General features: G+C 41.6%; 1 protein-coding gene across 1 annotated transcript; it reads right to left on the bottom strand.

Moving 5' to 3' along the window:
- Window positions 1-18,862: 18,862 nt before the first annotated feature.
- LOC115816737 (kidney mitochondrial carrier protein 1) lies at window positions 18,863-25,830 on the bottom strand. Its single transcript, XM_030779826.1, has 9 exons — window positions 25,644-25,830; window positions 25,381-25,528; window positions 25,147-25,241; window positions 24,821-24,906; window positions 22,997-23,092; window positions 22,419-22,543; window positions 21,688-21,826; window positions 21,491-21,571; window positions 18,863-20,371 (listed from the first exon to the last, which is right to left on the bottom strand). Exons 1-9 carry the CDS (start codon window positions 25,705-25,707, stop codon window positions 20,330-20,332), a joined length of 876 nt encoding a protein of 291 aa, XP_030635686.1. The 5' UTR covers window positions 25,708-25,830; the 3' UTR covers window positions 18,863-20,329.
- Window positions 25,831-27,713: the final 1,883 nt, after the last annotated feature.

Raw genomic sequence — 27,713 nt, 5'->3', positions numbered from 1 at the left:
AGGAGCGTACCCGATATGTGCCTAGAGCGTGGAGTGGGCGGTTAAGAAGGGATGGGGAAAAGAGAAGGATGCGCTTATTTTGCGTGCAGTGTTTGCGTGCAGATTTATATAGACGAAGTTGGCGCAAATATTAAGTTGTCAGACTGATTTCGGTGTTTTCTTTTCTCCTGGAGCATTGATGCTCTTATTGGAAGTTCACTTTAGCTGTCCGAAGTTTACTTTACTTCAAATGCTGTAAAGCCAAACGTATATTTTTGCCCATGAAGTAGAGTAAGAGTCCGTGTAAGAAAAACGAACTATATCGAAATTCAAATTACTTTTACCTCCAATCTGAAAGAACTAAAATTGTTTTGAAATAAAAAAAAAAAAATACTGAAAAAACGGCACAACTAAAACCTAAAACATACTGGATTAAAAAACAAAACAAAAAAAGCTATCAAAGGGAGTTCACTTGTGAAGGACTGGTCACCTTGGCGTTTAGTTGTGGACTTATGTGGACGACAAAACCCATCTCTCTCCCTCTCTCTGTCTCTCTCTCTCTCTCTCTCTCTTTAATTTGTCTCATCTGTCTTAGTCTGTGCAGCCTATGAGATTGTCCACCTGCTGCTGATTTTTTCCAGCCATGCACGTCTTATAACACATTTATCAGCCTTCAGCAGATGTGTGAGTGTTTGATTGATAATGTCTGGACAGAGGTCCCACCTGAATGGGGAGGAAACTACATGGGCCGGTAGGAGATATCTTAGCTCCATCGCTAGACAGATATTTGCCTTGTCGCTCGCCAAGAAAAGTGGTTGTACAAATTAATTTGTGAAATGTCTTTTGTTACACTCAGCAGATTCTGGGCAATAGTTCCATTTTTCTCCCTTTTTATGTCTCTGTTGAGACATTTGAGTATATTAGTTAGCTACACCCTTAGACTGAAGTGTAATAAGAGAGAAAGAAACCTCTCAAAAGTGTATGTCTTAGTGTCTGTTTGTGTGTGTGTGTGTGTGTGTGTGTGTGCGTGTGCGTGTGTGCGTGCGCGCATGCGTGTGTTTTTGGCTGTTATCAGTAAGAGTCCATGAGAAAGCAAACATAATCATGTGTTTGAGAATCTTTCAGGCCATTACGATTTGGCTGCAGAAGTGATTGCTCTGAAGTTGCTCTGTGGAATAGTCTGTGAGCTTTGCATTCTTCTCACTGTCTAAGCATATCCGTCGTGGTAAGGACCAGATATGCATCTCTGTCACACTGAGATTGGGCCCAGAGATAGGAGCGTTGACAAACTGTGTGACTCAAAACGAACTTTTCTGCTAACAACACTTTTTTTTTATCCTTGGGTGGGGGGGTAAGTGCTCTTAGATCCTGTAGTCTGTACGTCACTGCTGCATTGTTTCTTACTGATCCTCACCACAAACACGTAACACACAGTCAAAGCTATAAGCCCACAAAGATAAAACAAGCTATATTTACTGGACACTGAGATTACAGTCTTTTAAACTGCACTCTTTCTTTGAATTTTGCTTTTCCTCTTTTTTTTTCCCCCCGCCAACAATATTATCTGAAATTTTACATTCATTCATCTTAGAGTGTGGAGGAGTGGTTTTCATGCTGAAAAGATTGCCAACAAGGCACGGGGATGAATCAGAGCATGGTTCATGCCCATGCATTTGTTAGACTTTAAAGAGGCATTACTGTAAATAGGGTTTACGTGAGGGCCATGTTCACAAAAGGTTATCATCTCAGCTATCGAAAGAAGGTTTGGTTCAAGAGCAAAAAGCTGAGGCATGATGTACCGTGGATCACGAACCGAATAAATTCGATTACAGTCCTCGACTCAAGGCGTTCTCTGTTTGAAACCTCTGTATCTCCTCTTCTCCAAACCTCACTCTTCTCAGCTCACTATGAAAATACGGAATTCTCTTGCCAAAGAGCAACAAAAGTCATGTCATTTTTAGTAGAAGTTACAAAAGTGAAAACAAAGTTACTGAATAATGTAAAAATTTGTGTGTGTATGGTGTGTGTGTGTGTGTGTGTGTGTGTATTTAACGTAAATATGCCACAGAAAGCCAGAACTTTCCACTGGCATACTCTTCTGTACCTTGTCTTTTTGTTATCTAGCATAACACTCCCCCTGCCACATTACAAACCACTCATATGCTACAGATCACCAAAAACGGTACCTTTAGAACGTGAGTAGTTTTTCAAGATACTTCAAGAAACACACACTGGTGGGATGGACTTTTACTCTCCTTTATCTACAGCCATCTCCAAAAAGACTGACCTTTCAATTAACCCCTGTTCTTTGCAACGAAGGCCAGTGTCAGATCTGTCAGCATTGCTGGTGGGCTTACAGATGTGTCCCAGTGTGGGGTCCTTCCACTGCTATCTTCTCCAGCCTTTGAGCTCATTAATGGACTATTATTGCCTTAATTTGACAAGGTGATGTCTAGAGGTGACACCATCAGCCCCCTTTTCCTCCTCAAACTTCCTCAGTATCTTGGACACCCTGGCACGTTCAAGCCCTGTTGGATCCAATAATGCAGACACAAAGTCTGGCGTAGCCCGGGGACTGTGTTAATCATTGCACAAGTTGCTTCTTGTGGTTTATGGTGGACTGTAGAGCGAAGAACACGACCCTTTGTCTGTGCAGCCATGGGGAACGCTTGCCTGCGGCTTCTTCTCAGCTAAAAGGATTTAAGCTGTGATTCCAAAACAGGCGTACCCTTTGTTAAATTTTTATAACAATACCTGTATCTGTGTGAGAATGTGCTGTGAGTTTCGGGAGGTGGAAGGATAGGGGGAGGGGAGAATACGTGTCATGCATCATTCGGTTTCTCAGTTTGAATATAAAAACACATCACAAAGTGGGCTGGACAGCAGGTCTACCATAGTCTCATTTTGGATGCTAAAAATACCACCTGTTGACGTGATGGAGACATATTTTAGTTCCTGACAGAGTGCTTGTAGCATGATTTAATTGGTAAGAAATGTGAATTTGTACATTTCCTGCGACTGCTTCTAACCGTTCCATAACTATGAAACAGCCATTTCATCCGAAAGAATTGTATCAAGTTCTATTTAACAGCTGCTACGTGATTGGGGCAAGAACTCAATGTTCCAAAAGCAACATTGTTCCAAAAATCACATTTTATTGGCCCTGTGATGTGAAGATATTCAGGAGACAATTAGAAGACACACATAGATCCAGATCTCATTTCTCTTGGTCAACTGCCTTAGATTCAGCCACTCTTGGGTGGCTCGTATGGGTAGACTGGAGGGAGGACACACTGCAGGCAGAGTGGAAACACATCAGCTTTAGCCAGCTGACACAAAGATCAAGCAGAAAACACAACAATGGAGTCCTCTCATGTTTTGTGTGTGTGTGTGTGAGTGTGAGTGAGAGAGAGAGAGAGAGAGAGAGAGAGATGGCAATCTGGAGATTTTTCAGCTTTCATTTATCTGAAGTGCAGGAAAGTCGTAGATTGAACTCTGATTCCTTAGACATTGTGTGTGACATTGAGTGGACATTGCGATGGGTTTTGTAATCCACATAAATCCATGAACTGAACTCCAGCGTGATCAGTCCTGTAGAATTCCCCTTGATCGTGATAACTAGACCAAGAGGCTGTTATGGAAGTACGGAATTAGATATTTTTTGTACCGAGGGAGATTCTAAGTCCAGGTTTGGCTATCCCTATTGTAATACCACAAGATTATATGGATAGCTTTTATTATCATAAGGCGATTTGAATACCAAAAGCTAGAATACCACCAGCTCTGAAAAGCCTTGTAGTTAATCTCCAGGGCATTATTTGCTCAGAAAAGCAACCTTCCCATGTAGAAGCAGGCCCAGTGCTTTATGCTCTGCTCCATGTAGGTGTTGGTGTTAACGTGTGGATGAACTGAGATATTTTCCCTATTGTGTTTCTGAGTTCTCAAGGCTCTTTCAGACACTCTAAGGGTTTTTTTTTTCTGTTGGGCCTGGAGACCAGCCAAGTCAAAGCACCCAGGAGCCAAGGCGAAGGCAGCCGCACTGATTAATTATGTTGGAGTGATTCCGCGTGACCCTGTGATCTTTCCTATTGAGAAAGACTCACTCTGTTCTCTTCGACAAGGAAGCTCTAAGACTCTCCCCCCTCTAAGGCACTGTGTTTCTTTACATGTCTTCCATTTAGCTTTTCGTTTTTACTCTGACCCCCACCCTAGCCCCCACCCCCACCCCAACTGGTCTAATTCTATAATCCTCTTGTAAACAGCATTTTGATACTGATTTTTGCACCCTATTCTTTACTGTACCTGCTTTTTTTTTTTTTTTTACATCATTTTTCTCCTTCTTCTTTGTCTTGTTGACTGGATGTTTGTCTGTTGCAGCAAGTCTCAGAAATCATGACTGACTTATCACAAAACACATCTCCGTAACTAATCACAGTCACCATCTTTTTGTTCTGAGGGTTTTTATACCGGGAGTTAATTAATTGATCGGCGGATATTAAGTATCAGAATTACTGAGTAAAATGGTTTATGGAAGTGTCCTGTTTTGTCTTGACTTCTCCACATGGAACATTTATCATTTATAATAATAATTCACTCCTTCAACTTCTCCAAAGGGAAACATGACCTACATTGAGGCTAAAACTTTTCAGCAATGTTTTCTATGGAAACAACAAACCGGTCTCATGGTGCGGAGGTTTATATGATCATGTTTTTGTAGAGCCAGTGTGTCATGGGACTTCATTGTGTAACATTTATCGAGCTCTGTTGGATGATTATATATTATTGTAACTTTCTACTGTCTAATTTTGTGACATCTCCTAAAGTTTGTATTAATCGTGGGAGAAGGACTGATCAGAGGTGACAGAGTAAGAATAACATATTACATTGAAGTGCCCTAATTCAGGCAGAATAATTTGCAGAAATACATGGTCTTATTAATATTTTTATGATTTATTGTCACACTACTGTTAAGTATGACATCTACTCAGACCCTGCAGGTAACAGAAACGCTGCTCAATTTGATAGAGAAATTTCCAGTGGCTTTGCAGTTATACAAGAATAGTGCACTGTAAAGTGGATTTTCACCAAAGGCTCTGAGGTTCTTTAACTTCACATTGCTCAAGCCCTGAAATAACCTGACTTTGTCAATGTCTGCAGTGCTTTACTTCTGATGTTGAGTTTTGAAGCTAAAGGCTTCAGTTATGAACTGCATGTAATTAAAGTGATGCCTAGGATTTAAATGTAAAAATAATGGTAATGTACCAGAGAATGTGGTGTTACTCTCTTTCTTAAACTGTGTAGGGAAATTGCTGGTCTACATTGATGCTGAAGCATCCGACCAACAATTCTTGCTATAAAATTTCCCAGACAAACTGACTATCATGCATATTAATCAAGTTTCAGGAGAAGATTGTTGTCCTACTATCATGTACGTTCTTGAACTGTATACATAATAACAAACAGTTAATCATTAGGGAGAAACCACCGGAATCCCTTGTGGAACATTTAAACGTAATAAACAGAATTCTCTGTCGCTGTACTAACTATTTAACAATACTGCCGACAGGCAAGGCACAATTTCAGATTACATACCATGAATTTCATTATAACATGAATGTATCCTTTTAATATTGTACTGCTTTACCGCAATATAACAACTTTACAACGCTGCCACTTGCACTCAGTCTATTCTGTCTATTCTGATGATCTGTAACTTCTGCTGGTCAGTAGATTTAAAACAGGTCACACCGGCCTCATCTCATGCAGGTTTTGAAGGTGAACTAAGATATTTGATTCTCCCAATAGAAGACAGAAGCCATAGCTGCAGTCACTGTCTAAGACAGTAGGGGTAATTGTGAAAACTAAGGACAGTTGAAGCTTTTATGTGACATTCACCGTAACCTCTGAAAAACAACATGATGGTCAGTGACCTGATTTGCCAATTGTTTATGTTAAATGTCAAAGTTCTGATGAAGATACTAGCCCTTGTCAGTACAGCTGTGAGAATCAGCTGCTCATGTTTACAATCTGTTCTTCTGAAAATTTATAGTGTGTTGTTGTTGCTGTTTATGACCATCTGTAGAGCGTGTTGAGTGACACAGCACTTTTTGCATGGAAAACTACATGACAGCTCAGATCACCAAAAAGAACACGAAAATCTCTCAAAGACAAAGGGACACTATGTACAGTTTCTTCTGTTTATTCAGTCCAAGACTGACTTGTTATACACAGGGAGAGATCCAACAAATCTCATATATGTAGACTGTTTACACTCTGCAAAAGGACGACGTGTTGTCAGAGAATTGTGTTACAAGCGTTTACAATGAGATGTAAGGCTGTATCAGTCCTAGGTACCAGAAAAAGACTGCGACTTCACAAGATATATTTGCTATCTCTTGCTCACCTTCGTTCTCTCCTTTTCTTTCTCTCCCTCTGTCTCTCTCTCTCTCTCTGTCTTGCTCAGACACAAACACACACACACACACACACACACACACACACACAGAAACAGATATATAGAGGTCTGCTCTGCTCTCAGCTGTGTCCCTCTGATGGGGCAGATGTGGCCAACACGGTAATTGCATTGAGGAACTAGGGGTCTGACTCTTATTAAACGCTTTTTCCTCTCTCTCTCTCTCTCTCTCTCTCTCTCTCTCTCTCTATCTCTCTCTCCTCTCTCTTCTCTCCCTCTCTCTCTCTCTCTCTTCTCTCTGGGCAGAATAGAGCTCCTTGTCCATACAGAGTGATTCTTTTATGGGATGCATGCACTGCCAATCAGATTCTATTAACTTCCCATTCCTGCCTTAATCCTCTTATACAAATTCCCCAACTTATTTTCCAATAACCTTTTTTTTTCTACTTTTGTGAAGGAGAGCATATATAGTATGTTCTATATTCTTTCTTATTCATTCTTATAAACCAGGGCCCACTGGCTGTTCTTGGGAAGGTTTGCGGCATCACACATGAATAGAGAGTTTGGAGTGTGATGTGACGCTTCAAGAGAAATGTTTCTTTGTTCCTATGAATTATGAAACCATATTTATAAGAATGTGGGCAGTTTGTGTGTGTTTGTGTGTGTGCGTGTGTGTGTGTGCTCTGTGAGAGTCATAAACACAGTGGAATATGGGGTACGTGTGTATGTTCACTAGAGGACAACATTAGGTCTAGATGATATCCAAAGCTCAAAGGAAAAGAGAAAAGGCCTGCGGAGTGTTCTGGAAAACCTGCTGCTGGTGAAAAATGGCCATCCCTCTTGTGACTGCAGTGTCTCTTAAATCATTGATCATAGATAAAGGACAGGAAGGGGTGGAGGTGTGGGATGGGACGCAGGTGCGGTTACGGCTTTCATTTCCCCATCCTCATAACCCTGCCACACCATCCCAAGGAGGAAAACATGGTAAATATAGATATCACACCAAAATCCACAGGCCTTCTCCATGGAATCATTTTCTATGGACCATAACTGTATGTCTACTTGAGTTTCACTGTAGACCAGAACCCATTAGAGGTGAACTCTTCAGGAAGATATTGTTTTTTGTAATACTACTCAATTTTTAACTATTGTTTGCGTTTACTAACAGGAGGGGAATTGTGACCAGTTCTATAGAGTTAGAAAGCTGCCAAAATGTCAAAGACACACTGACTTTTCCATGTCCTGTGTTTCGTGCCTCATGGAAACATGGCTGTGTAGATCTGTACCAGACTCGGTGCTGCAGCTGCATGACTTTACCAACTTTTCCACGCTGATCGCGACACAGAATTCTCACGCAAAACAAAAGGTGGTGGAATCTGTTTTTTTTTATCAATGATGGCTGGTGCAATGATGTGACAGTGATTTGGCATTACTGTTCTTCTGACGTAGAATCATTTTTCATGAACTATAGACCATTCTGCTCCCCCTGAGGGTTTGTGTCCGTTATACTGGTCGGTGTTTACATTCCACTGCAAGCCAACGTGTGTGAAGCAGAGTGGATGCTTGCCAACCAGATACTGGATGTGGAACAAACAAACCCAGACTCCCTGGTTATTGTCTTTGGCAACTTTAACAAAGGTAACTTAAATCAGGATCTCCCCAGATACAAACAGTTTATCAAATGTCCGAGGAGAATATTCTGTATCATTGTTACACAACTATCAGCAACGCCTTGCCCTGTGCCGCACTGGGACACTCTGATCATGCGATGGTCCGTCTTATTCCCGTACATAGGCAGAAATTAAAACTTTCTAAACCTGTTGTGAGGAGGTCAAAAATGTGGAGTAGTGAAACAGCGGAGGAGTTGTGCGTGTGCTGGGATTGCACTGATTGGGACACTTTCAGGTCTGCAAACGATAAGTACACTGATGCAACTTGAGGAAACTTGAAAATCGCGATTAATATGTTTGTGAATGCGTAACGAATCTGGTGACAGAGGCAGACCACAACTGCTACTGTTAACACAGCGTGTGGACACGTACAAAAACCAGTTAGCTTGAAAACCATTTGGGACATAACACCAGGTCCTGTGTGAATAAATAGTTAGCTAGCGAAAATGCAGAGTTAACGTTACTGGTAAAGGGAGGTGGGGGAATCAAGCGGTGACGAGGGTCATCCAGCTGTTTCACATTCCAGGCAATGCTATGTAGTAGAAGTAAAGTTAACCTAGCCTATGACATTATGACGTGTTTATCCTTTTAAGGCCAATCTGAGTTAACCAAGGGCCTAATTAATTGAAGCTATACACTGTCTTTTATATAAGAAACATTCAATTCAACTGTGCTTCCATAGACTTTGTAGCATATTCCACAAGCTTTTTATTCTACAGGTTCTACAAGCAAGTCAGTGCATTCAGTAGGTTCAGTAAATGCATTGTGGCAACAATACAACAATGTGTTGACATTAAAAAGAATTTTTGAGTGCTTTTCAGTACTTTTGAGTATTTTTAAAAGCAAGTACTCCAGTACTTTAACTCAAGTAAAAATTTAACTGAACAACTTTTCACTTGTATTGGAGTAACTTTTGACCAGGAGTATGTATAATTTGACTCAAGTAATGGGGTTGTGTACTTTGTCCACCTCTGTATATTGGAGAGGGATGTTAACAAGATGCTTAAGCGTCAGAACCCCCACAAAGTAGCCGGCCTGGAGCCTCTCCCATCCACACTGAAGCATTGAGCTGACCAGCTGTCTCCAGTGCTAACAGCCATTTTCAACACCTCACTGGATACATGCCATGTGCCAGCCTGCTTCACAACCTCCACCATCATACCCATCCCCAAAGAGCCCAGGATCACAGGACTGGACAACTACAGACCCATCACCATGACCTCTATAGTAATGAAGTCATTTGAGCACCTGGTACTGTCCCATCTCAAATCTATCACTGACCCTCTCCTGGACACAATGCAGTTTGCTTACAGAGCCAACAGTTCTGTGGACAATGCTGTCGACATGGCCCTGCAGTTCATCCTCCAGCACTTGGATTCTCATGGATCCTACGCCACGATCGTGTTTGTAGAATTCAGTTCCGCATTCAATACAATCATCCCACCTCTGCTCCAGGACAAGCTCTCCCAGCTGGGCTTGCCGAACTCCACCTGCAGTTGGATCACTGACTTCCTGTCTAACAGGAAGCAGCACATAAATCTGGGGAAGTACACCTTTCTGATCATAAGCTCCGGTTCCCCTCAAGGCTGCATCCTGTCCCCCCTACTCTTCTCCCTGTACACTGACAGCTGCACTACCAGTCACGATTCTGTCAAGCTCCTGAAGTTTGCAGGTGTCATCTCTGGTGGGGATGAGTCCATCTACAGGTGGGAAACTGATCATCTGGTGACCTGGTGTAGGCAGAAGAACCCAGAGCTCAGTGCTCTAAAGACAATGGAGATGGTAGTGGACCTCCTGCATAACCCACTTTGCATGACTCACCAGACAACAGTGTGGAGTCCCTCTGCTTCCTGGGCATCATCATCTCCCAGGACCTCAAGTGGGAGCTGAACATCAGCTCTCTCATCAAAAAAGCCCAACAGAGGATGTACTTCCTACAGCAGCTGAAGAAGTTCAACCTGCCAAGGACAATGATGGTGCAGCTGCCACAAACATTAGCGCTGCAGGATGTGCTTGATGGATTCCTGAACTGCCATTTAGTACGCCCACAGGACCAGATGCAAGTGCAGGTCCCAGTCTTCCTGTCGGAAGTTGGTCAGGAAAGCGAGCTGGGTGGCCAGGGTATGGTTGAAATGTTCAACCAGCCCGTCACTCTGGGGATGTAGTGGTGTAGTCCAGATCTTCTTAATACACAGCCACTGGTAGACCTCACCAAACACTCTAGCCATGAAGTTCCACCCCGGTTGCTGTATAGTTCCTTGGGCACACCTGGTCCTCAGCGTGCTGGCAGTTCCAGCACTTTTCCTCCTCACAGGGTCGTCGGGACAAGACGTCCACAATGGCATGGAGATGGCCAGCCTGATGGCGGATCTCAAAGCTCAAAGTTGTAGTCCTGTAGAGCTTCTAGCCACCGGGCCAGCTGCCCCTCTGACTCCTTAAAGTTGAGGAGCCAGGTGAGGGATGCATGGTCGGTGTGCAGGAGGAATCTCTTCCCATAGAGGTAGGGCCGGAAGTGGTGGATCCCCAGGATGATGGCCAGCAGCTCTTGGTGGGTGGTGCAGTAGTTCCTCTCTGGTCGGCTGAGAGAGTGGCTGTAGTAGGTCACCATGCTCTCTCTCCTGGGACAGCACTGTGCCGGAACCCACATTGCTGGCATCGGGGTCCACAATGAACAGTCGCCGAGGGTCTGGATAGGACAGCACGGGAGCCCCAACAAGTGCTAACTAGAGCTGTGCAGGGAACATTATTAAAGGCAGCGGCTCAGTCCTCACCCTACTGGAATGCCTGGCCTTTCTGGATCAGCTGGTGTAGTGGGCTGGCTATAGTGGCGAACTGGTGGTCAACGATGTGGCTGGCAGTGATCACCAGAGATCTTTTTCCTTGTATCTTGGTGCATTCACTGATGACTGTGGTTATACGATCATAGTGGGTCTGCAACCCCATGATCTTGGGCCATCCGTACCAGGTAGGGTTCTGGGGTGGACCCGTGTCCACCAGGGCTCTGCATGGGGTGCCATTAAGGTTGCAGTCCAGGTATAGTCCATGCGTCTGGCTCGGATGGCCGAGTTGCAGTGATGACTTGGCGAGGGAGGAAGAGTTGTTTGCGGGTGGTAGTTCCTCCATTGCGCCACCCCACTCTAGTTTAGTGGTGGCTGAGGTGCTAGGCTTCGTGTTGCCGGCACCGGGCAGTGGCATGCAACGTGGCCCAGTTCTCTGCATCGATAATGTCCCTCCGTAGATTGCCAGGCTGTTCTTCTGGTTCCCTGCCACAGTTGTTGTGGAGGTGTGGTGGTGATCTGGCAGGTCACTTCTTCCTCGTCGCTCCCCTTGTAGCCTGCCTGGCACACTCAGTGCCTCGTGCTTGGGGAACGATCTCCCATGAGCAGCACATGTTCAACCTGCTCTGCTCCAAATAGGCTTGGACAGCAATCTCCTCCTGTGTCGTGGCGTCGAAGGTGGGGTACCCACGCCGTGTGTAAAGGCGGAGATCCACGGTGTAGACACCCAGACTCTCTCCCTCTTTTCCTCAGTGTCTGACATGCTTGTCTCTGGCATCATCAGCATATACATGGCAGCCAAAACGGTGCGGTATCACTCTCTCAGTGGTTGGCCAGTTGAATCGCTCCACTGGTTGGAGAGCTGTGGGAATTTACAGAGCTTTGCCTTCCAAAGTGAGGGCGACATGGACCGCTGTCTCTTTCGCTGACCATGCGTTAAGCTGGGAGGCCAGCTGCACTTGGATGAGGTAAGTCTCTGGTGGCTCTTCCCCTTTATAATGCTGTAGCTTCATTGTACTCCGTCGGGAACCGTCTGGTACGATGGGGGAAGCTGTGGGGTTGACTCCTGGGCGGAGGTGGAGACTGGCCCTATGATCTGCAGCACAGATAGGTCTGCCAGAAGACCTGGGTGGGCCTGGCATGCCACCAGCGTCGGCCCAAGGTCTTGTCGACCATATCTTTTATAAAGATAACAATATTGACACGACCGCTCATGTTGACACACCATCCCCATGCGCTCTGACTGATCTGGAGAAATCCGAGGCAACTCCTTTGGAAGGCTAAGTGAGATGAATGGAGGGCAGATATCCCTGTTGTGCCACCTGCTGTTTTGGTGCTCAGCCCATTTGTGAGAGAATCAGGCATCTGCATTTGCAAGTCATGCAAGCGGAATAACAGTGCCAAAAGTCACATGATCCACAAATGACGTGTTGCGGTGTACTTTTCAAAAAAAAAAAAAAGTGTTGCATTTGTAAAAGTGATGACACATACATGCAAACTGTTGCCTATTTATTTGGATTCCTTCTTTACATTTGTGGAACATGCCCTGCCTTTGTTTGTAAGTAGCATTTGTATTTGTAAAACACACTGTATTTTTTTGATAGCCGTGTTTTGTACAGTATTTGCAAAGCACATTGTGTTTGTTTGAGAGGTGTGTGTTGTATTTGTAAAGCATGGTGTGCATATTTGCGAATTGTGGGGCATTTATAAGTGCGCATTCTGTTTGTTTGCAAATCATGGGGTATTTGTAAAACATTCTGTGTGTTTGTGACATTTTGGCAGCTTTCTAACTCCATACAGTTCTGTAGCAATCTCTCCTGTAGACCAAACCCTGTACTGTGGCAAAAGTGCAACTGTGGCCATCCTGATATGAGTATGCCCTGGGGGGAGCACAGTTGTGTATCTGTCTATTAGCAGTTATTAACAGCTCTCTGCTATTGTGTGTTTGTATTCCACGCTTTTTGTCGTCCTTCTGCAGGAGGAGAAATGGCTCCAGGCCCTTTGAAAGTCCTTACAGTGCGTCTTTTGTTTGCATTTGCTATTTGGCTTCGGCCACTCTCAGACATGCTAAATATAAGCGCTGGAGTTAGGTTTTTAAGTTGTAGATTGCCCCTAGGGAGTTTTCTGACTGTAAATTGGTAGCTAATTTGAACTGTGAGCTGACCCTTCCAATTAGACGTGTCCTACACAGTTTGGTAACGAGCATGTCTAGCTGGTTTGTGTCATAATGGCCTGTATAAAAAAAGCATTATTTCAAACACAAAAGCACTTGTGGAGTGAACTATTTCTTTTACTCAATAGAGTCAAAATGTCATGAGGGATGGTGAATACAAATTCTGAGAAGTCAGTTGAACTGTGCTGTTTTAAAAATATCTCTTTTGGAAATATATTGAAATTACTGAATAAAAAGCCTGGATATTGTCCAGCTGTTTTTTTTATAAGCTGGGCATTAATCTTTAAACTTTCAATTTTTTTTTTCAGTTCTTTTCAATCCAAGGGGCTTTTCTATCATCTGCAGCCTGCGGTTCTATTTAAAGGGAGAGCAAGAACAGAACAAACACTCAAACTGATAATAGTAGTCAAAGTACCAATAATAATAATTAAAAAGCAGTACAAGAGTAAGTAGTAGTAATAATCATCCTCTTCTTGATCATCATCATTATAATTTTGTTGTTGTTGTCTGAAGCAATTTATTGATTGAGTCAGTCCAGGATCATAAAGGTGCAAATTAAAATGTGGATTTATATATGCTAATTCCATAGGAGAGGACTGATAAAACAGGCCATTGTTTAGTGACAGAACAGTGAAAAAACAAAAACAGAGTATTTTTGAAAATTCATTTGTGTTCTGTCATATGTGCCTCGTACATAAAAAGGCTTAGGATTTAATACAGGTCAAACGAATCATTTTCACATTACAAGCATTCAAATGTTTTGTTTTGTCTATTATTTACCACAAGCAAGACATGGAAATACCGCCAACTCTCTCCCCTCTGTCTCTCTCCCACCTCTTTCCAATCTATCAGATTTTATTTAATCTTGTTTTATGCCTTGCGTAATGTTGAAACTAGCTCCACATTCAAATGTAAACAATTAATGGTTAATCTTAAATACCGAAATAAGAAACTAGGACAGTTTTTATTTTGTTTTTTTGTTTTTGTTTTTGTTTTTTTTGGGGGGGGGGGCAATCACTGTAGATCAAATCAGCTAATATTGTATGAAGTACAGACCTCTCACTACGTAACTGCTGTGAGAGTCACTGACACGGTTACATCTGTGTAATGGTATGTTAGTGGTCTGCTATACCACCCTCCTGAGTGGTGTTCTTGAGTCATGGTTTAAAGTTCAGCCACTGTCTTAATGTCTTCAGAGTAGGTTCTCACTGACTGCCTCAGTACTCTGTGGAGGAAGAGTATTCAGGTTTTAAGACATGCTTTACAAAAGCATGTGATGAACATCTTGTGACTGGGATATGAAATGGTGTTTTTTTTTTTTCCTGTACAAACTGATGGCTGCATATCATCATTTTGCCATCTCATCTCCGCTGTTTTATATCACGTTAACAGTCAACCATGCTTTTCTTTGGGGGAAAAAGTTACTTGTTCAGCTGACGAGACTCAACATTAACAATGTTCCCTGATTTATTTTCCGCACTTCTCTAAAGCCTGTGTATTTCCAAACATAACCACATGGGTGTCTAGCTGCGATATTACACAGAAATCTCTCACTGTGTATTGCAAAATGTCACTGGCAATAACAAATACTGTCAAATATATATGTACCTATTGGAGAATTTTCACACAAAGAATGACGAGACAGTGTGATGAGTGTGGGGCACTCTTTGTGTTTCAGCTAAAAACTCCAAGGACTTCAAAACTCAGTCGAATTACTATATCAGCTATGACAAAGTGAAAACAGATCATTTGAATCCTTTTCTTCTCTTGTAGCAGTGAAGCCAACACAAACTAGTGGGTCCATCCTCACGTGTTTTTGACCAGTGCTAGCTCGAGGCAGCTCTGTGTCAATCTAGAGAAAGGCTGACAATCGGAACCTCATGTTCTACCCCACCTTCACCTCCCGTGAAACTGACACGTCCGTGTCAGTAAGTCGGAGTGACCTTGGCAGTCACAGGAATTTTGCTCTAACGTGTGGCAGCGAACGGAGGGTTGGGAAGGTTAGACGGAAAACATTCAGACAACTGTCACCTCATCAGCCCATCATAGCCAATTCCAGTGATTTCCTCTGACAACACAGTCGGAACAGTGTGGGGAACTGCTGTTGAAATGTTGTTAGTGTTGCCCTATGCACAAGTCCCAAGGTCACTGTTCAGTAGGCCTATTTGTGTACCCGATACATTCTCATCTTCAAAAAAAAGAGAGAAAGAAAGAAAGAAAGAAAGAAAGAAAGCAAACCCCATTACTGCAATACCCTCCAAATATCCCTTGGTTCTAACTGAAGTCTATCTTAGAGCCATCACAAATCATTCTTTGTAAGCTGCACAATTATCGAGCCACTAGCTTTCGGCGTATCGGTTTAGCGTACAAATGTACTTTGCAATTCTGTTGGTTCTAAGGGCTTCAGTCGTGCCCTCAAGATCTGAGTTAGAAAAACATAACGCAAAGCCCAAAAGCTAAATTGTTCCTAATAGCTTTAAAAAGAAGATATATGTTTTCTGGAGGGGCTTTTGAAGCAAAGCACTGTATTAAAATGAAGAGGCTAAACAGAAGTAAAATAAAAGTCCCTTTGTCTTGTACTGGTTTGAAAATTCTGGCCAGTGGCCTTCAGATGGTCCAGTGCAGTGCAGCTTGGTGTGTTTTAAACACAAGCCAACGGGCATAATGTTGAAATTCACCCCCATTTACACTCATCAAATCTAACTGAGGATGTCATTGATACACCAGAGGTGATGTATGGAAACATCTGGGACCCCATTTCTCTTTCATTTGTCCTTTAAAGCTTCTAATGAGATCATTGGATATCCATCTCTCTTAAATATGACAAGGCAAAAAACATAACGTATAAATTCAGTCTCAGTAAAAGTCTGTTCTCTACCTCCTACATCCCTCAGTCTCTCTCTTCTATCTTCCTACATTTTCATATTTATCTCCAAAAGCGAGTGCTCGCTTAAATCTTCTCCATCTTCACTGAGATTCTTACAGTCCACCACTTTTTTTTGCCTCACTCCTTATGCCCATTCTCCCTCTTCTCATCTATAAGTCCTCTTTTCCTACCCCTCCCTTGCCCATCTTCCAAGCTTACTTGCCTCTCCACCTCCTCCTCCTCCTCCTCCTCCTCCTCTTCACCTGTCTATTTTAATCTATTCTTAACCACTCTTCTTGCTTACATTAGACTTTTTCTCACCCCCTTTGTTCACAGCATTGGGAAGGCTTCTTTGTCTCTGGGGTAAGGAGTGTGTAGTCTGCAGAATGTAGAAAGCTAGGGAATGAGGCCATTCAAACATTAGTGATGTGCTGCCTTTCAATCAGCATGCACTCAGAAGGCTCTGAGATGTCCTGCTGCATATTATTGGATACATTAGAGTTCTAGAAAGTTCAGTCTTCTCTTTTTTTTTTTTTTTTTTTTTTGTCAGTACAAACTGCATTCACAGCAAATGTCTATTAGGGATCCTCAAAACATTATCTTTCTGTAGAATGTGTGAGTTAAGAAGTGAATTGTATAATTGTTTCATAATTATGAGTTGTACCTCGTGTTTTGGTTCTAGCAACCACAAGCTGTGTCTACTTACACTTATATATGGATCAAACATACACACAAATATATACACATATAGTTATAAATATACTACTAGAACAAGATTGTTTAGTTGAGGTCAAAGATGACTAACTTCACCACTCTCATACTGATCTGAGAAACTGGAGACAGACATAAATCTACCGTGCAGTGTGTTTGCTAATGGAGAAATTGGCCAGTGCCTCAAGGCCATGGTTTTTCTTTTACGTGACCGAAATCTTATATCACACTTATTTTGTAAATGTCTCTTATCTAGGACAAGAAATTCAAGGAGGAGGCTGGGATATGATTGAGGGGCGTGGACCGAGCAGTCTTTGTTGCACAGCAGAGTCTAGGGTTCTTTTAAGGTTTAACGCTTTCCTTTGTAGTCGCAGGTCGAGAGCGCCCCCTATGCATCAGTTTGAGAAACAACAGTCGCTTTTGCCTAATTTTATACGATTAACATGATATCTCCCTCTGGTCCTTGAGCGACATGACTGGAATCAGTAATTAGAGGGTTCATAGCAGGCATGGGCCAATTCAGTTGTGTTTTCTCAGAGAATGTGGGTCACGCCTTTTTTCTTTTCTTTTCTTTCTTTCTTTCTTTTTTTTTTTTTGCATCAATTGCTTCAGCGCTGCCCACCATAATCAAAATGTGCTTTACATCCCCACACATTGTTCAGAGATCAAAAGGAGTACAACACTAGAGGAGAAGTATCATGACTGATTAGAGAGGGAGAACTGAAACACAATGAGTTCAATGTGTTTAACAAGCTACTGATGTTGAGAGACGCTAACGGTTCATCCAAAGAGCAGCTTTCTTCAGCTCCTGTGCCCATGGCAAAAGGTCGAGGGTCATAAATTACTATCGTTTATTAGAACACAAGCGGAGATGATACAGCCTAAGGCTATGTAAGGGTTCAGAACATCCTAATATAGTATCTTAATTAACAGGCCTCAGAGCGTAAGAACAGAGAAGTCCATAAGCTGACTCTTCAGCTCTGCTAGTGGAATCTCCTGGGAATCTGATGGTTTTCATGACTTTTTTACATCTGTTACAAATCTCCATAGCTAATCTCAATGTCCCACGGACCCATATGTAGCAGAATTGCGAGTAGGGAATATTCCACAGGCTACTGGTTTGGCAGAAGAAAAAAAAAAGGAACAAGAAAAAAAAAAAAAAAACACTAACACTTTTCTTTGGAGCACACAAAGTGTAAGGTCAGATCCCAAAAACAAACCACTTCACTTAGTAAACTTCAGCCTTGTATGTAAATTTGTAAAACTAAATATTGTGTTTTAAATAAAACCTCCATATCATTAAATGGAGATAGGGACCCGTGAAATAAAGTGCTTTTACAAAAAATAATTTAATTAATAAAAATAACAAAACTTTTTTTTATTTCAAGCATGTGATGAAAAGTTCTTTTTTCAACCTTCAATAATGCATAAGACCAGGGGAAAAAAATTAATAATAATACTATGAGTTCTGTGGAGAAATCCAAAAAAAAAAAATCCTCAAAGAATTAATAATTCCCAAGGTATGAATCTAAAAAGAATCGCTGAGAGTTCATAACAATTGTTTTGAGTCTTCCCCAGGGTAGCCAATAAACTAAAAAAATCCTTATGTAGAAAACTGGGACTCCTCAGCAAAATAGAACAATTACATCTAAGAGCTTTGAATTATTCATAAATCATTGTTTGAGAAACTGTCATTTGAAACAACAACGCTGCTCTAGATATGCTGTCCTGGAGGAAAACCATTAACCGACATCCACACGTGCAAATCCTCTCACACAGCACCTCTTGCTGGAGGATATGGTTAATAACAGAGACTCATTAACCACTCACTGGGCAAAACACACACATACACACACACACGCGCACTGGTTCAGATAGGTTCCTACCGCCATCTAGAGTTACCAGAATGTAGAAATGCTGTGATTTACTGAAAAGACATTATCAGTGGATTTTGGGGAGTTTGTAAACAACTAGAGAGCACTAGGGATGGAGAGATCAAAGGCCATAGACTATTTTTAGCCCTGTCTGGTGACCGTTTCTCTATTAATAGGCAAGAGGGCACAGCCTCCAGTCGTGTTTCATAATCTGCTCTAAAAGTGTTCCTCGGTATGATATGGCAGACTTACCTTTCACTGCCACTAACTTCCAAGACCTTTCTAAGCTTATATTAGCAAACATGCGTTATATAACATGAGATTTTTGGACAGTGATGTGCAGAATGTTTTCATGGGAAATCTTTCCTCACTTGCATCCAACGAATCACAGACACCATACCAGTATATAATGTTTTTATGTATGTGCAAAATATCACTTGACGCAATCAGTACAGAAAATACAACAAAAACAGCGTCGTTTGAACAGATCTGCTACTGACATGTTCTGTCATCCATACATTCTATGATACAGGTGTAAAATTTGGTCAAATGACAGTAAGAATGATAACAGTCTACAAATGTACAAAAAGTGCTCATGTCTGACGGGGCAGGAAACACAGGAGTCAAATATAAATAGATAGTAGAGAGAGACAGAAATCTGTACACGATGTCCAAAGGCTTATTCTGACATTTGTGGACCCCGGTACCACAGAGTGATCTGGTATCTAGTACTGGTCTGCCCTTGACGTACTACACCGCTCATATGTCTACGCCTAAAATAGAGAACTTGCGGCGATCGGTCTAAGGATCACAGTACGGGTTGTTCTCTCTGAACATATACGTTAGAAAAAAAAAAAAAAAAAAGTTATCGAGGACATTGAATGTCACCTGAGCATGAATGACATTTATTTGGCGTTAGAAAGTGACATGTGCTTAAAGGCAAAGCCGGTCCAGCTAAGGGACGGTTAAGATCCGTATTGATCCGTTTGATCTCGATCGCCGCGTCAAGCGAGCAGATTTCTTTCCGCGACGACGCGGACCGTTCTCTCTGTGCCCCCGTTTATCGTACCATTAACGGAAACGAGAGGAAAAAAAAAAACGCAGCACGGTGTGGATTTTCCTCTGGCTCCCTTTCAAGACAATACGAACAGAGGATGCCAAAGTTAGGCACTCCCTCTATAACAGTACATGCACGTTTACATAAGGGGACAGCCCAGCTGAGCAAGTCATACACGTCAGACAGTAAAGAAGAAACAGAATACCAAAACTAAATATAACTAGAATAAAGCAGACAATGGCCATATACAGCAAACACTGGCCATATAGAGCTCACATTTAAGTCAGTGAGATAGACAGGATCGCTTAGACAAAACAGCATTTACCATCTTTTTGGGAAATTAAAGGGTCGAATCCGTGGGGCAAGAATTACATTCAGAGGTCTTAATATATTAAGGTGATTAAAAATCTTTTGGAGGGGGAGGGGGGGAATTTCTTTGATCATTTTCAGTGGGTCACAATTACTTTGGCAACTGTGAATATTTCCCCTTTGTACAAGTCAATAAACAAACAGACCCAAAGGATCCATCTCAAGGGACTATGATCAGCATGACCTGATCCGAGCGTTTCTCTTGTTTCTGGCCATGCAGATTCCACATGCCTCATTCCCTCAGGTCACGTCACAGACTTTGGACCAAACAAAATCAAACTCGGTGCAGCAAAGCTAAGTAGCGTAGCACCGGGCCTGAACTGGCAATGGTCTCATTCTTTTCTCTCTTTTTTTTTTCTTCCTTCGACTAATTCCATTCTTGCAATCCCCATCATCAGGCAGCTTGTGACGTCTTAATTGCTCTCTGGTCTTTGAGCACTTTTAGACCTCCAGTTTCTTCAGCTGTTCATATGTTATGAAGAACTGGGGGAGGAAAATAGTTAAGGACAACTCCACAAATAACAAAACAAGCAAAAAGACAAGATGTGACACATAGCAAAAGTTTTCCACGTAGACAAAAGAACCCTGACTTGACCTCCACAGCGTGAAAGGATGGCTCTAGGAGAAGAGAGAGAAGGGGGGGGGGGGGGGGGGTCCTCCTTTTGTTCAGAATGTTCTACATTCCCCAAACTTTTCCACCTCAATTAGTTTAGTCGAACAAGCTTTTCCCTTGATCTCCTGCACCAAAGTCTGCCAATTTAACTTTTTTTTTTACAAATTACACCCCTGGATAATCTCATTACGTGACTGTATATCCTCTGTAAAGGGCAAGACTGGAGCTGGACCCCACTACGTCAATTAGGGGCCTCAGACATGCGAGAGTTTAGCTGTTACGTCAGGTATCCTTACATAAGAAAACTGCATGAGTGTTAAGTAAAGAATAGAAAGGAGATCAGAACATTAGACCAAAATGGTCATTGTAAAAAAAAAAAAAAAAAAAAAAAAAAAAGATGTATTTCACTAAATATGTAGTGAAATGAGAATTGCAATCAGTGAATCAATCCATTGATGAATCAATCAATCAGTCAATCAACAGGGTGAGTCAATGCACTTAATTTGGTCAGGGAAGCTGACTTGCTAATAACATGATGTTTGTGCAGAAGTTTAAAAAAAAAATAGGAAAGAGACATGCAATTGTTTGGTCCCTTCTTTTGCTTAAAGATTTTCAGTGTTCATCAAGCAAAATGACAATTACTGTACAGGTTGGAATGTTACACAAATTAATCAAAGAACACTGACATTGTAAGGATACACTGCCTTTATATGACATTTAGTGTCCAGTTTGACCATTTTCATGGGTGACTGCCAAGGTTGCGGCCACCTTTATTCAACAGGTCTCAAAATACTGTCAGAGACTTACAAAACCAGTCTTTACACCGGTTTGCAAAGTCTGCAGGCCTGTTTGACAGACAGATTTCCTCTCAGAATTCAATTCAGAATCCAAAGCAAAAAGCCACTGATTTGTAGCTCTAGTCTCAGAGCAGCACCTGCTATCCAAACACTGTCATGGATCATAAAGGCAAGAACTACAAAAAAGGATACAATGATATTCCACGGGCCAAGTCGGAGCCAGTTGGGGAAGAAACCTTTGTAGAGAGCAAGGAAACCCTCAGATCGCCAAGTCTAGGGGAACAGGTCACATGACATTACAAGTCAAACACTGGACCACTGGTTCAACTGAGATTTCACACTAACCAAATAGCACAATATACAAGCATAGTGGTTAATGGTATCTTTACCTGTAACAGGCAGTCCAGAGTTCCCTTATATCCTCCACATGTGCCATCCAGCAAGGCCTTCTGGTTCATCATGCGGGTACGCACCACATCTATGGGGTTGGATGCCAGAGCCCCGGCAAGGCCACATACAAAACTGGACCTGAAGGAGGGAGGTCGAAGTACAAATTCTCTTAAGAGCCCAAAGAAAATTCTAGACTTTGTGTAAGACAGAACATGAGGAAAAAACACGCAACAAACCTTGTAAAAAGGGCTCTAAAAGTCTATTTGAATTGACTGTTTTGTTTTTCCATTTAACAGAACTCTTTGTATGAGTCCAAAGAACTAAACCATTTGTATGTACTGCGTGAGTCAAATTCGGGAATGTGGACCACAACTAAACCGCATCATAAAACACTGACAGCCATGAATTATTAGCACCATTTCCTCTACATATATAATCGGCTGCCCTCTTTCTTTCATGGTTAATATTTCAGTCAAAACAAAAGGGTCTCTCCAGCACTCACACAATGGTTATTTAGATTCAAACCCCAAGTTTCTTTGTTTATGAAGGTGCCTTGGACAAGAATGTACATTTTCAGAATGCAAATATTTTCAAAAAGCGGAGAACATGTCCCAGCATAGTATATCCTTGTGCATAATACAAGATTCATTGAACTCTATGTGTATATTAGAGCAGTGATATACAGCATCACATACACATGCGGTCACCTAAACAGGGAGCATTCACTTACAGAAAGTGTGTGTATATATTGTCACTCATGTATCCGGAGAGGATCAGATGTCGCTTTGTGAGATCATAAACTGGAAGCTCCACACCAACTACGATGGCTGCCCTCTGGGCGGTTAGGGACACCCCCTGAAAAACGAGAGATTTGTGTTTTTGGATCAAAAGAAAGAACGAAAGATAAAAAAAAAAAAAATGTAAAACAGACCAGAGACAGAGGAAACACAGAAAGACAGTCATTAACGCATGCCTCATTTCCACTGGAGTTCTGGAGCCGAGCTGATTTGGAGCAAGGCCAGCACGATGTCGAAGGGACTCGGTTTGCGTTTCCATTTCACAGACCTAAGCTGTGAGTTCACAGTAACGTTTTTATTAACTGGAAGACTCCCAGGCTAACATATACCCAGCATGGTTTTCCACTGAGAAATATTACTGATTTCAGAGTGTTTCACCTCAGCTCAACTAAAAATTCGAAACAGAGGCACTGCTCAGTAATCGGGCCAGCACGAATCAAAGGCGTCTCTGATACGCCGTTGGAAATGAGACAACAGCATGCCGGACAGAGACAAATGTGCTGGTTCTCACCTTCCAAAGGCCCCTTGTTCCCTCCTCTTGATAAATATTGAGAAAGTTTCCCATCATGCTCCCCTGGATAAGGCTTCCTTGAGCCTGCATTCGTATCTGGGGGACAAACAGAGGAACATATTCAAATTTTTCTCCTCTCATAAAAAACAAGACAACTCTGTCACGAGACAGACTACCAACGCAGGGACACCGCTTTGCAATGTTCATTCAATGCCAACTGGTTTGAAAGGGCAAATGCGTGACATTGATTATGTCCATTCTGTTCTACATGGCATTGCGCAAACAACACAAATGACATGGCATCAAAACAAAACAACAAACGCAGAAAACACAGCCCCATTCAAAATAGATTTTTATACCTTGTATACATATCGTATATCTTTTGTATCCCCTTTGAGTCGGACAACTTCCTCATCATGTCCTTTTACCAAACACGCACAGAAATGACACAATTTCATAAACAGCAATGATTTTAAGGTAACTTGTTTTTTTTTTCTTACACAGACCTATGGATCAAAATATGTAGATTTCATTAAAAGTTTGAAATCTGAGTTTTATTTCACTACTTTGAACTTGCCATTCACCACATGAAACACTGCACAAAATCCACAACAGAAAACAGATTATCGTCATGTTCTCAGATCACTGTTAAAAATAAAAAGTTGCAAGTGTGGGAGTTATTACCATCTCTAATAAAAGTCTCATGAAGAATGCGACTTTTCCGAACTCTCACAAAGGAAATCTTTTTTAGAATTCTGATTTAGAATTCAGAATTCTGTTAATCATTTAAGCCTGTACATGTGTGACCCAATTTTAAACAAAACCAATGCTTATAATTCAATTTTTTTAAAGTAAACGTTTAACAAAAAGCTCAGCTATTGATCGTTTCGAGATTTAAAGTTTAATCTCACTCAGTAAAGCTATCACATGCTGTCCATGAGGTAAAGGCCTGAAACATATGACTGCCTGTTGAGGAATAAATTATGCAACGAGTGTTGATGCAACACAGTCAGGAAAAAAAACAAAACAAAACAAAACAAACACTCAAATGACAGCATCTTGGCAGTACTACCAATATAGCAGGTCCAAAGGTTCAGTTTCACTCGGGGCCAATTCACACCACATAGTGTACCTATTGGGAGGCATTTAGTATGTCACTCAGTAAAGAACAAAATGACACCCTGGCACAGTGAACTTGATGTTCCCTCCAACAGACCGTAAATCCTTCTGACCTCACCACCCAAGAAGCCCATTCACACAAAGATAAACAAATCAGCCATTATATTCAACCAAACATTAACACAAATACGCATTATATTAACCACCTAATATCATCACTCTGAATTGGACTGAAGTCGCCTATGAGTGCCATAACCCAATTAATTAACAAACACCCAAACTTTTTAGCACGCACTGTCAGAGAGCAGAACACATGGAAAAGCCCTTACTGCTAGGCACACTATGTTAAGTACAACCTATTAATAGACAGGGAGCTGTAACTTCGTTCAATGTAATCCAAAGCACCCCACCCTCACAGACACCTAAATATAGTGTCAAGCCAATAAATCTTTGATTTTTCCATTGAAATAAGGATGCCATCAAAATGATGTTGGCTTTCTAAGAGTCCCTTTCTCTCTCACCTCATTTTTAAACATAAGCTGTCGTTAAACGTGTTTCAAGCCAACAGGCAAAGCATCTCCACCTGCTGTTCATCTCTAAGATTTTTGGACACACTTTCTCTCACACAGACAGACAGACAGAGAGAGGGGAAGGGAAACCAGGCTGCAGTTGACAAACAAAAAGAAGGCAGCAGTTTCACCTTACCTTCAGGACATCGGTTGGGTTGGCAATTGAGGAAGAGATAACCCCAGAGAGCACTCCACAGAGTACATTGGTTAGCAGAGTTTCGTCTGTGTCAGACAACAGGAACAAGGAGGTTAGCAGGAAGTGATATAACAGACAGTAAAGACTAGTCTAGACACGAAAATGAACGTTGTTGACAAATTCAGCTGACAATGCAGTAGCTACTAAAATGGGTGTCGGTCTTAGATAAAAGACATCTGAGAATTGTTTATGTGCGTGCCAAAAGATTATAAAATGAAAAGAAATTTATATAGGATTTTGAAGCAGATCTATGTTTTACTACTTACCCTCCGGACTGTCCGCAAGCAAACGTTTAAAACTCTGATACGTGCCAATCTTAATGGTGCCGTAAGATGCTTGTCGCAACATTGCAGGAGCGATACTGCAATAAAGTAACAGCATCAGTTGTTCAAACGTAAAGCGCTTGTATCAGGATGATAACGTGGTACTACAACTGCATGTTTGATATCCTACACATTTTTTTCGCTCAAGTAAAGTAAAACATTTGATTGTCTTCTTACCCGGAATACAATGCTCGGAGACCCTCTTCTCTGCATATTCTTCCAAAAGCATGTAGCATTCCACGATAGCGGATCTCTTTATATTTACTGTCGCCTACTTGACCTTGCACTTGAAGCCTTGTTTTAGTCAGGTCGATGGGGAATGTACCTTAAAGCAGATAAGGCAAGAATACCGTTGTTTTAGTGAAGGTTTGACCTGGTTCTAGTGACTACAGCATCAAATGAAGATGAGCAATGGGTTACTTTTAAACCGGCCTACTTACCACATTCCGCAGTCACTGAAGCTAGCCCTCCGAAAACGAAAGGTTTCCAGTTTACGTTAGACATAGCAAATCACCAACAAAATCTGGAAGGACTAAAATATTTGCGATGACGTGTAATGCTACAACTGCGAAAGAAAGACCGACGTGTGTTAGTTCGACTTTCAGGTTAGACAATCGGAGGACCCTCCCGCCACTTTACTACTAGCCACACTACGTTAACATGTGCCTCATCACACCATGCCAGGCAAGCATAGAGCCTCCCACATTCCGAACGGTACAGAAGCTCCCTCCCACATCTATTTTAAAATGGACTGTTAGATTAAACGTTGGGAATACGGAAATTCAAAGCGTGTCATGTGAGGAGGCAGTAAAGTCATTTTAGGCAATATACTTTGTTTGCTCAGCTGGAATAAAAAAACTGTCACAACGTTATGTCCAATACATAAAAACACATTCGGTTGTTCGCTCTTAAGGAAGCGGAGTTTTTTGAGGACAAGGAGTGCTTGAGGTCACGGTAGTTTAAAGAAAGGCTACGGTTTCCGTGAGTTTTCCTGGTGTTCTGTGACAAAAAATAACTAGTTCACTCCAGGTTTCTAGTGTGACTCTAGCTCTTCATTCACCTCCTCTGTGTATACAAATACTGCCTCATAGTCATTTCAAATGGTTATGTGAAACTACAGCATATGGTAAGAGTTAGTTGTAGAGGGAAGAAGCCATTATTGAGGATAGGCTGTACTTGGCACGGAAAAGTCACTTGACAAGTTTTTGGTTGAGATCAAGCATAGTAAAGTTTATCAAATGCGGGTGAATCATCTAAGAAGAACGTATATTTTAGTCTAGTAGTTCTGACATTTTTAAATATGCGAATGTCTTATCATGTTTTTACATTGATGGCTTTTTTTTCTTTACTGAAACTTACAATTTTACATACACACACACAGACACGCGTATATATTTTCATTTTTTTTTTCTTAAGTGAGACTCTGCCTTTTGATGAATCACGACACACTATTCTGCGGAATACTGATTAGCATTTTGGACTTTGGAACCTATAATTCGTGATCAGCCTGTCTGTGGAATTTTACAAGCAGCTATTAGTACTATTCTGTCCTCCCAACAACACCCCCGTACTTTTATGAAGATTTCTGAATCAGAATGAATCTGTCATTAATCTAATGTTTCCTTCTCTGCCCCCTCCCTTCTACTTAACTAAAACTAGAATATATTTACTCACTTTGAATGATATGACCAATTACTTTTAGTTTTTGTCAGAGAAGGAAACTATTAAAATCAATACAGGATTCTTTCTGTTAAAAGTATTCTGTATTTCCTCTCAATATAGAACCTGACATTAAAATATCTAAATAGCCATGAAAGCTCTTGCTGCATAATTTCAGGACTGAGGAAACTGAAAGTTTTCTTTACGCGTGTGTGTGTGTGTGTGTGTGTGTGTGTGTGTGTATACCTCTGCTAACACTTTGCTCTGACAGGTCCAGCTTCAGGTCTGTGCTGCCACTAGGTGGTGCATTTGTATTAAATAATCACAGGGATATGAGGCAGGGGAAATGCAAACTGTTGTCGTGTTTTTTACACAAGATGTATGCTTATGGTGTTGCAGGAGGATGGAGCCATGTTATAACAGACAGCAAGTTCATGTGACTCTCAATGTTTTGCCAGTTTCATTTTGGCAGTCAGCTGAAATCTGAGTGTTTATAAGAAATAATTTTGTTGATATTTTACATTAGTTTGTATGTACAGCAGAGTAAGTGCATCAACAACACATTAAGTAGATAAATGGCATAAGCTGGTCGGACAACAACATTTCTCACACTTGCAGCAGATGCAGTACAAATCCAGTACCGACAATGACTAGTCAGAAATAGATTTTTCAAAGTAATGATTAACAAAGAGAAACATCTTTTGCCTAAGACCCAAAACATACATTTCTTTGATGAGAAAAATGGCATTTATAATCAAATCTTAATCAAAATCAGGTCAGTACTATGTATTCATCACAACATCTAAGCTTTGAGGCAGCAACTTTAAGCAGCTCCACTGAATTACTGAAGG

The sequence above is a fragment of the Chanos chanos genome, chromosome 7 (genome assembly GCF_902362185.1).
Source record: "Chanos chanos chromosome 7, fChaCha1.1, whole genome shotgun sequence".
Lineage (NCBI taxonomy): Eukaryota > Metazoa > Chordata > Actinopteri > Gonorynchiformes > Chanidae > Chanos > Chanos chanos.
Note: the sequence above shows the minus strand (reverse complement) of the source record. Positions and strands in the feature narration are given on the sequence as shown.